The sequence below is a fragment of the Malus domestica genome, chromosome 13, assembly GCF_042453785.1.
Source record: "Malus domestica chromosome 13, GDT2T_hap1".
Taxonomy (NCBI): Eukaryota; Viridiplantae; Streptophyta; class Magnoliopsida; order Rosales; family Rosaceae; genus Malus; species Malus domestica.
The window spans coordinates 3,886,661-3,898,353 of NC_091673.1; the positions used below are offsets into that span (position 1 = coordinate 3,886,661).

At 41.0% G+C, this 11,693-nt stretch overlaps 1 protein-coding gene across 1 annotated transcript; it reads left to right on the forward strand.

Annotated features, from left to right (window-relative positions):
• Positions 1–698: 698 nt before the first annotated feature.
• On the forward strand, positions 699–10,757 carry LOC139190449 (uncharacterized). Its single transcript, XM_070810755.1, has 5 exons — positions 699–817; positions 8,797–9,220; positions 10,134–10,235; positions 10,322–10,388; positions 10,538–10,757. The coding sequence occupies exons 1-5, from the start codon at positions 699–701 to the stop codon at positions 10,597–10,599; spliced, it is 774 nt and encodes a 257-aa protein (XP_070666856.1). The 3' UTR covers positions 10,600–10,757.
• The last annotated feature ends 936 nt before the right edge of the window (positions 10,758–11,693 follow it).

Genomic DNA, 11,693 nt, shown 5'->3' on the forward strand with positions numbered 1-11,693 from the left:
AAAACGGATACAATTGAGGCAAGCTTAAATATGGTTATGGTGTCAATTTACAAAATAGTGAAATGAAGAAGGCTGCATGCTTGTTCTAGAAATGTGCATCAGTGACTGCGATTAGATGAGGGAGCAACACTTTCAAATACCAATTTCAAAGGATAATACAATTGAGGCAACCCCATTTCCACATGCATCGAAAAAGAATACGAGAATCCTAATTTCAAAAGCATAATACAGAAATCTGAGGCACCTATGCATTTCCACTTTCATTTAACACTTCCAAATACCAATATTAAAGTTAAATAACAAAATCCCAAACAACAGGAATTGCAAAGCCGAAATAACAACAGAAGTAATAATATTTCAGTACATAAAATGGAGATTTGAGTTTGTGGGATATGAAATTTATGTTTAAGACAATAAACCCAGAATTTATTTGGAGTATGAATATGCAATTTGAAATTAATTAGAGGGACCCTAATCAAAATTTAAAACTTGATTAAACACTAAGAATTTGCTTCTGAATCGCACGAATAGTTCAAACCTTTTACCTGAGAATGAATAGGCTAGCTGCTACGACGAGAGAGAGAGAGATTGCAAATTCAAAATTGGGGCTTTGGTAGTCGGCCAAGTAAAAGAATCTAGGCTGGTAGCATCGTAACAGTGTCCTTAACGGCAATGATGGGGTGATGGTGGTCGCGACAATGGGGGTGTTATCGAAGATGAGAGAATCGAGGTTCTGGGACCTGGGTTCTCTGGGTCCTGGGATGTCGTTGAGAATGATGGCTAGATGGGTAGTGCCGTTGTGTTGGTCACGGCGGAGGTGATGGGCTGGGTTCTCTAGGATGTCGTATAAGTCGAGGGAGTTGAGGAGGGAGTGGTGGATGGTGGTGGAGATGTGAGACTTGAGAGTGAGACTAATTATGGAAACCTGGATGACTTGGGTACCCTAGAAACTAACGATTCAGATTGGATGGTAGGTTATCATTCAATTTGGACCGTTCATTATAATTAGAAACGGATCGGTTCGGGGACCCATTTTTCCTGGGTTTAGGACTCGGCCACCCTGTAAATGATACGGGCTCGCCCCACCCTGCCCCGTTTATTTTCTCACACATTTGGAACAGGCCCGTACCCGCCTTGAACCTACATTACCCGCCCCGACCTGCGATTCCTCTACTCGTTTGCCCACCCCTGCTATAAACAATGTTCTAAAAATCGGCCTAGGTAGCTGCCTAGGCGCTGGGCGGAGGTGTGCTGATGCGATTAGGTCTGAATCGTTAAGAAAAATCGGGGAGCTGTTAGGCGCCCGCCTAGGCGCTCTTAGGCGGCCTAGGCAGTCTAGGCGGAGTGAAATGGTTTCCTGGGAAGAAATTTCAAACAGAAACCCAAAATCGCAAACTCAAATTTGAACTTGAAATTAACATGCAAAGCATGGGTTAAGCTACCTAAGTTTCGAACGAGACTAAGTCGAGCTCATGTGACCCCAAGTTTCAACGGGTCCCTCGCCGGAGCTCCACGCCAGAAGCTCAATTTTCAAAGGTTGTAGCTCAATTCCATTATAGCAACTCTCACCGAGAACCCCTGCTTGGATTCTCCTACTTTCCATCACAGAATTTAACATGTAGAGGTATCATAAGGATCCCCAAGTTGCGCAAGTCTTGCATTTGGTGGTTTGGGGTCTCAATTTAATTGGATTTTTTGGTGATGATGCATGGGGCTCTCTTTGGCTACGATGGTTTAGAAAGAAGGCAGAGAGTTCGAAATGAGAGAGAGAGCGAGCTGTAATCTAAGAGGAAAAGATGATTTCGACAGAAGGCAGAGAGTTCGAAAAGAGAGAGAGAGAGAGAACCGGTTTTCAAAAACAAAAATGATGGTGATGTGTGAGTGTAAGAATTGGTGGTTGAGTGTGTAGGTTTAGAGAGAGAGTGAGAGAGTGACGTGAGGGAGGTGAGAGAGAGATGGGACCGGTTGATGGGGAATGATGCATGCTCTGACCGGTTTTGGTGCTCCAAAGTTCAAAGTAGGACACTAATAAAATCATAAATAAAAGAGAGAGGATTTCAGGGATGATACCAATGGGCGTTGTTTCGTTAAGTGATAACTAGCATGGCTTCCTAGTAGTTTTATAATTAACCATCAAACCCACTACGTCAGATTTTTACTTTTATTTTTTTAAAATTAGATATAATCATTCAAAATGTCTTAAGTTATATGGTATATATGCTTAATATGTTTTTAAATTTTAGACTTTGTTGGATACTCTTTTTGTATTTTATCATTCTTTTATTATCTTATCAATGGATTTCATACAAGTATAATTTTTTTATGTGTCAATATGCATTTTTTTACAAGATATACAATAAATTAACCTAAATCCGCCTAGGCGCCCGCCTAGATCTCGCCTAGTCGGCTAGGCACTAGGCGCTAACTCGCCGCTCGACTAGCACCTAACGGTTTTTAGAACCTTGGCTATAGACAAAAATAATCCTAATTAAGGGCTCATTTGGAAGTAGTTTTAAAATGATTGAAAGCTCTTGGTTTTAGGTTCCAAAAACGCTTTTAACTGCTTGTTGAAAGAAGCCCTGGATATGTGCTTCTTGCAGGAAGCACTTCAAGTGTTTTTTAAGATTCACTTGGATTTTTAATAAATATTGGTTTCAAAAACAATTTTCACCAAAAACGTTTTCAGTCATTTTAAAAATATTTCAAAACGAGCCATGACTTTAATTATGTTTCACTGTATTTCTAGAAGATTAAAAACTAAAGCACTTGATCTCCACGAGGTGAAATTAATCCAATATTGTAATTCGCCGAATATTGAGTTTGGTCTATTATCTTGTGATGTATTTATTGACCATGGTTATGGTGGATTCTAAAATGCTACTTAGTGATATATCAATGGTTAATTTGCAGTTCAACAAAAAGCCGCAGGTGTTGTTTTCAAAGGGGGTCCATTGAAACGACGCACGTCATCACACGGAGTTATGGACTGGCCTTTTCCTACCAGGCCCAAGAAAAGACACAATGACTGATGGTAACAGGAGTAAATAGACCACCTCAACACGTGTCAGACTCTGAAACCCAAAAGTACACAATTTTGAAGAATTCATGGTCGTAGTACTGAAGGATTGAAATTTGCCAACAGGATTCTCTTCAAATCTTTTGGTGAGGATTATGGGGATTCGTAAATCGTATCCGTTCATTATACATTATGCGGTCAATTTTTATCAGGTACTATTTGTATTTAATTTTAAATAAAAATATTTAAAATGATTTATAACCGAATAATGTACGATAAACAGATATAATTCACAAAATTCAAGCGAGGATTCGGATTCTGAAATTTGAACTAAATTCGGCCCCACAAACGTTCACAATTTTTAAGTGTTGTAAGCTCATAAGAGAGGCCGGCCCAAAGGGCCAAAAACATTTGGAAGACCTAATAAATGCAATTGGGCTGAACCCATTTATCCCATGTCAGCCCAATGTCTGTCTCCAATCAATAGAATTTGAGTCAATAATAAAAGGTTTATTCAATCACAAATGGTCCTTTATTATTGTAAAAACATAATTTTGGTCCTTTATGTTTTAAATCAATCAATTTCGACTGTCTACGTTCTAAAAACTAAAAAGACGTGATTCATGGGAAGAAATAGAAATCACAAGGATATCCGATAATTTGTTATAAAAACTGTTATTAACATTCTAAAATTTTCTCCTTAGTAAAAAAGAAAACAAATATGAGTGGAGTATGACTACTTTATATTGCTAATACTGTTGTAAACATTCCTAGTTTAAGTATGATTGTGTAAATCCTAGATAAGATTTGATTCTAGTTATCCTTTCCTATTACAACTTGTATTACTTGGAGAAGAAGGAATATCTTCTCTCCCTTTACTACTATAAATAAAGGCACAATGTAGGAGGGATAACAATACACACATTCCCCTACAATTCTACAAACACACATCTCTCTCCTCTCTCTCTCTGCCGCCGGCCCTAGTCCCTCTGTCAGATAAAATAGACCACAACACGTTATCAGCACGCTCCTACCGCTGCGCTTAGGAATCTGACGTTGGAAATTTTTTCTGCATCAAACCAGTTCATCCATATCATCACGCAATCAGGTTCTTTCCAAACAACGGTTTTTAACTCGATATTTTGCAAGCCCTGATAGCATGAACATTCACCATGATGCATGACCCAACTTTACGTTTAACGTATTTTAGATTCTACATAAATTGTGTATGCTTCATAATCAAAATTGCTACAATTATGTGAATTTGATATTTGTCATGAATTGAATCCTACATATGTACATGCATTGAAACTATTATTTGCATATGCATCAACGTAAATATGTGATTCATTAAAATTATACATGCATATAATATAATTGAATACAAAAAAAAAAAAATAAATAAAATAAAAAATTTAGGGCTGCACACAGCAGCCCATTCCCCTCTTCTCACCCCGTGGGCCTGTAATCCCACCCGAGGGTTCTTGGCTTATATTTTTAGGCCCCGAGATTTTATTATTTAATTTTTTTTAAATAATATGGGTTTTTTTATATTTTCACCCACATTTTAATTTGGCCCCGAAGACCAAAAATAAATTAATTCACTTATCATTATACAATATTTCTGCATATATTCTTTGCATATTTGTTTGCATATATATTTGTGTTTGCCTGCAGGAATATATGAACCTGAAGTTCATAATTACTTTGAAACCCGAAGTTTCTTATACACATGCCTTGTTAGAAAACCCGAAGTTTTCACTTAAATATATCACCCATGAAAACCCGAAGTTTTTCATGCAAAATTAAACCAATACATGTCTATTAGAACCTGTATGTTCTACTCCTATGTGAATGGATTGATTTTTCTCCATTACACTAACCACATCTTGTCCATCTATTTTGATAGGACCATGTCGAATTTGAACAAACTCGACTTCACCGCTTTGGAGGTTTCTGGAAGGAACTACCTCAAGTGGGTTCAAGATGTGAAGCTCCACCTCACTGCAAAGAACTTGCGTCCTGCTATTGAAGAAGCAACAGATAAACCTGTTAGCGAGGCTGAAAAAGCCACTGCTATGATCTTCATCCGAAGACATATCCATGACGCTCTACAAACTGAGTACCTTGCTGAGGAGGATCCACGTGCATTATGGGTCGCTTTGGCTGATCGTTTCGATCACCAAAAGGACATATTCTTGCCTGAAGCAAGACACGACTGGCAGCACTTGCGCTTCCAAGACTTTAAGTCTGTGAATGAATATAATTCTGAAGTTTGTCGAATCCGATCACTTCTCAAGTTTTGCAATGAAACTTTGACTGAAGAGGATCTCCTGGAGAAGACCTACTCGACCTTCTCTGCTTCTAATATTGTCCTGCAGCAACAATATAGAGCTCAGAAGTTCACTAAGTTCTCGGATTTGATCTCTGTTTTACTTCTTGCTGAAAAGCAGAACCAGCTGTTGATGAAGAATCATCAAGCTCGACCTACTGGGGCTACTGCTGTGCCTGAAGCACATTATAGCACTAATCAGCACCCAAAACGCCAAAAGAGGCGTGGTAAGGGCGGCCAGAAGCCATCCCACCAAGGTCAACAGAGCCAAGGCCTATCCAAGGGAGGAAACAAAGCCCAGAATCGCCCAAACCTCGCTCCCAAGGCCCCGAACTTCAAGAATAAGGGCAAAGCACCTGCCACAATAAATGACGATATGTGCTATCGTTGTGGTTCCAAGGACCATTGGTCCCGTATTTGCCGTGCTCCCAAGAAGGTTGTGGATGCATATCATTCTCGTCGTACGAAGTTTGAATCAAACTTCCTGCAAGTGGACGAACCGGAGACTACAAAGATGGAGGTTTCTGATTTTCAGGAGGATACCACTCCTATGGAAGATTAGAATCTTAGACATAGACTTATTTTTCAGTTAAAATAAGACAATTGGGGCCGAATTCCACCTAGTGGCCGAACCCCACCTTGTTTTTTGGTTGATTTTGAACAATTTTCCTTTATGTTTTGGATTATTAGTTGGCGATTTATTTTGGATATTAAGTTTTTTCCTTGAATAAATGAAATTATTTTGAATTGATACTTGTTTTTATAAACTTTTATGCATGTGACCGATTCAAATTAATTTTTCATTCTAGGTATGACTAGTGGGAAAGTTAGTTGTCTGGCAGATAGTGCAACCACGCATACTGTTTTGCGTGAAAGCATCTATTTCACTAACTTCATACCTAAGAATGCACCTCTGACAGCCCTCTCAGGCCCATCCAACCTGATCGAAGGATACGGTAAGGCACGTATAATGTTGTCCAATGGTACAATCTTGACCATTGCTGAGGCACTCTATTCTCCACGTTCCGGAAGAACGTTACTAAGTTTCAAGGACATTAGAGATAACAATTACCACGCTGAAACCCACGTAGAAAACGGAGTTGAATTTCTGTGCGTAACTTCCTACGAATATGGCCAGAAGCGTATTCTAGAGAAGATGGAGCGTAATCCGAGTGTTCTGTATACTACGACCATACGCCCCATAGAATGCCACTATGTGGCCGGCCCTACCACAGGGACCGTGCACGAAATTACACTTTGGCATGATCGTTTGGGACATCCTGGACGAATAGCGATGCGCCGTATCCTCAAAACTTCACACGGGCATCCACTAACCCGAAGCTTAGGTTCGATCCATGAAATTGCATGTCAAACATGTTCTATGGGAAAGCTTATTACTAAGCCTTCTTATGACAAGATTCGTTCGAATCCTCCCATTTTTCTACAACGGATTCAGGGGACATTTGTGGACCGATTCAACCTCCCTGCGGACCATTTAGATATTTTATGGTTTTGGTTGACGCTTCTACACGTTGGTCACACGTGTGCTTGTTGTCCACAAGGAACGCTGCATTCTCCAAACTGTTGGCTCAGGTTATCAAGCTCAGGGCTCACCACCCTGATTATCCGATCAAATCTATTCGATTGGATAATGCTGGAGAATTCACATCTAAAACTTTTGATGACTATTGCATGTCGGTTGGGGTTGAAGTTGAACATCATGTACCCCATGTTCACACCCAGAACGGCCTGGCAGAGGCTTTCATTAAGCGTTTACAAATGATTGCTCGATCGTTGGTCATACGTACCAAGCTCCCGATCGCTGCTTGGGGCCATGCAATATTGCACGCAGCAAAGTTGGTCCGCCTGAGGCCTGTTGCGACACAACCATTTAGTGCCCTTCAGTTGGTCACCGGATGCGAACCCGACATATCGCATCTGCGCGTTTTTGGTTGTGCGGTCTATGTGCCGATCTCGCCGCCCTTACGTACAAAATGGGGCCTCAGCGAAGGATGGGAATCTATGTCGGATATGATTCTCCTTCGATTATTCGTTACTTAGAACCTTTGACAGGCGATCTGTTTACCGCTCGTTTCGCGGATTGTCACTTCTATGAGACAGTCTTCCCTTCGTTAGGGGGAGATAAGAACGTCAACGTTCCTAATGAACGACGCGAATTATCGTGGACGACTCCCACTTTGTCTCATTTAGATCCCCGCACCGCTCAGTCTGAAGCTGAAGTGCAGCGCATATTAGATCTCCAGAGCATAGCTCAGAGCATGCCAGATGCTTTCACCGATCTAGCGCGCGTGACAAGATCACATATTCCAGCTGCGAATACGCCTGCAAAGATGGATGTACCAAATGTACGACGGACTACCCTCCTGGAAGCCCGGGACGCCAATTCTGGTGATCCACGTACATTAGCGGCTAGCCAATCATCTGCCCCTACACAAAAGCGTGGCAGACCCCTTGGTTCAAAGGATTCACACCCCCGGAAGAGGAAAACCACGGCACAAGGTCCTGAAGAGCCTACCGTGAATCTGACTATCGCTTACTCATTTTACCCAACTCATGAGGAAATTCTAGATTATGGAAGCGTCCTTGAAGAGACGAATCCTCCTCCCGAGAATCGTGAGATTTCGGTCTATTATGCTAGCTTAGATGATGTGTGGCGTAGAAATGAGATGATTGTCGACGATGCATTAGCATTTGCAGTAGCTACTGAGATCATGTTGAGCGATGACATTGAACCGCGTTCCGTTGATGAATGTCGACGTAGAGCTGATTGGTCAAACTGGAAACAAGCAATCCAAGTCGAACTTGATTCACTTGCGAAACGTAAGGTGTTTGGACCTGTAGTTCCTACTCCTCCACATGTGAAGCCCGTTGGCTACAAGTGGGTTTTCGTTCGGAAGCGTAATGAGAAGAACGAAATTGTGCGTTACAAAGCTCGTCTTGTAGCACAAGGTTTCTCACAACGCCCCGGGATTTAGGGGTGGGTTCAAATAACCGAAAACCGAAAAAAACCGAAAACCAAACCGAACCGAGGCCGAAAAAAACCGAACCGAAAAAAAACCGAACCGAAACTGCCAAACCGAACCGAACCGAACCTGGCTGGTTCGGTTTCGGTTTTTAAGGTTCGGAAACCGAACCAAACCGAACCGAACCGAACAGATATATATATTTAATTTTTTTTTCAATATTATAAATAATTTAGTGATACAATCATAACAAGACATAACCAGGTACCAAGTTGGTTTGCTTGAAACTCTTCAAGTCCCTGCGCATGGGTTCGAATCCTCATGCCTCCAGGGTTTCAAAAAAGTTTTTTAGTTTTTTTGAACAATCAACAAACCTTTTAAGTTTTAACCCTAGCCGCACCTTTTATTTTTTTCATTCCTCTCTTCTCTCTCTCATTCCCTGCCTCCAGTCCAGTGTAACCTAGCCCAGTAACCTTCTCGCGCAGCCGAGCCTCATCTCTCTCACTCTCTCTGTCTCTCTGTGAAGAGCTTCATCGAAGCCAAGCGCAAGGAACGCGAGGCTCGCGAGAAGGACGAGTAGTACTGGTGCGAGGTGAAGGGCAGCAAATCCCCCGTGGCCAAGAAGCGCGAGGAAGGATTTGGGGGTCACCGACTCCCTGGGATGGCTGCAACGAGAATGCTTCATCAGCAAATCCCCCGCGGCCAAGAAGCGCGAGGAAGAAGCCGAGAAGCTGGCGGAGGCTGCCACGCGGAAGTCCGAGGCCCGCCGATTGGCGGATCTGGAGGAGAAGGATCTCCCTATCCTCTCTCTTCTCTCTCTCGCTCTTCTTCCGCATAAGATCTCTCTCGCTCTCTCCGCCGTCGACCTCCCGCCTCACATTGACTGAGGTAATATTCATCTGCTCTGCTCATTTGGTATTTCGTCGAGCTCCGTGGTTTTGCTCAATTGGGTTGTTTTCGATTTTTTTTGTTTATGGATATTTTTCGATATTGTTTTTGCATGATTCGATTTGGGTTCTGTGTGTTGCGGTGTTTGATTCAGAAAGGTTGCTCATTTACTTGTGATGCTGTTTGGGTGTGCTGGAATGTGTAGATCTTTGTAGTTTCTCACTGCTTGCTGTAGATCTGATTGGAATCGGTTTTTAATTGCGAATTTGGATCTTATGATTTGAGATTTGCATTCTGTGGGTTGTAGAAATGGGATTGTTTAGCTGAATTTTGAAGAAATCATCTTTCATTTGCTTTAAAAACTGTGGATCTGCAAAAATTGTAATGAGTTTTTCGTCGATTAAACTTATAGATCTTGCGTTTACCTATCTCACACTTAGCTACAATTCTCTGTTTTAGTTTCATGAATCAGTATTATACTTTAAAATCGAAAAGGTTTTGACTTTTGGGCCTATTGTTCGATATGGTTGTCGGTAGGAGACGCACTGATGGCTAGGCCCTTGTTTCCGTGGTTAATCTTTGCGTTCATTTATGTTTTTCCTTCACCATGGATCACCAATTTGTCTCCCTAGATTTGGATATCATACTGCACTCTGAATGGGATATATGACACCTGTGAGTACATCGAATACATTGTTACAATGAATGTCATAATAGTGTACTTTTAGTCTTTTACTATCATGAATGTTTGGCACGGACGGGAACTACTTTAGTTTCCCACACATTTAGTAAAAATTTGGTAGTATGTTAGCTACGCTAAATGCTTATCCCAGCATATAATTTGATTTAGCGATTGACATCAAATTTATATTGGAATGCTCCATTGACACCTTTCCGTGTTTGAAATTTATAGATCCAAGATGTGGAAGGGGTAGAACTATGTGGAACCCTGAAAAATGTTGTGGCCATAGCAGCAGGTTTTGTGGATGGGTTGGAGATGGGAAATAACACAAAGGTAAGCTCAAAAATTTTGGTAAAAGTTGAACCCACATCTCATCTGCTTTTTCTATGTCATTGTGACTGCTTATTTTGAATGACCAGGCTGCAATTATGAGAATCGGTCTAAGAGAGAAGAAGGCATTTTCCAAGATGTTATTTTCATCAATCGGTATTGTTTTCTTCGCTAGTAACTATGTACTATAGTTGCTGGAAATTTCAATTATGCCAAGTATGTGTGCCAAAAATATAATCTGAAATTTCAATTATGCCAAGTATGTGTGCCAATTATGTCATGTTCTTATTTTTATTTGTATGTAGAAATGGCAAGGGGAAGCTCAAAGAAAGGTGCTATGTTGCCTCCTAGGCCGCCTATGCGTTGAGCTTGAGCTTGAAGACTTGGAAGATTTTATTTGTGCAAGACATGAAGTGATGAAACCTTGAAGGTTTATTTGACTTGTGTGATGTTTAAATTTGGACTTTTTGAAGACTTAAACTTTGATGTTTAATTTGGACTTTTTGAAGACTTAAACTTGATTGATGATTAATTCTATTTATAGTTGGACTTTAAGTTTTATGAGACTTTTAGTTTTATGAGACTTTATACGTAGAGATGGAAACATGTCATATTTTCTTTTCCTATATTATGTTGTGCTTGTTTTGCATTTTTTGGAGGAAAAAAAAAAAAACCGAAAAAAAACCGAAACCGAACCGAAAAAAAAACCGAACCGAAAAAAACCGAAAAAAATTTGGGCCGAACCGAACCGAACCGAAATTTCGGTTTGGTTTCGGTTTTGGCAAAAAACCGAACCGATAAGAACCGAACCCAGCCCTACCGGGATTGACTATGACGAAACTTACTCACCCGTTATGGATGTGATTACTTTTCGATACCTTATCAGTTTGGTAGTTTCCGAAAAACTGGATATGCAGCTGATGGACGTAGTAACCGCGTATCTCTATGGGGATCTTGATACGGAAATTTATATGAAAGTTCCCGAAGGACTTACATTGACTGGTTCAAATATTTCCAAACCCCGGAACACGCTCTCAATTCGGCTGAGGCGTTCACTATACGGTTTGAAACAATTCGGAAGAATGTGGTATAACCGTTTAAGTGAGTATTTGACTAGTCAGGGATATGTGAATAACGAACTATGCCCTTGTGTGTTCATTAAGAAGTCACATTCCGGATTTGCGATTGTTGCAGTATATGTCGATGACATGAATCTCATCGGAACTCCTGAAGAGCTCGCGAGAACTGCTTCGCACCTGAAGTCGGAATTTGAGATGAAAGATCTAGGTAAGACTCGATACTGTCTCGGTCTCGAGATAGAGCATTGTTCGGATGGAATCCTAGTACATCAATCGAACTACACCCAGAAGGTGTTGCGCCGTTTTAATGAGGATAAAGCGAAGCCTTCGAGTACTCCTATGGTCGTTCGTACGCTAGATGCAAAGCGAGATCCCTTCCGTC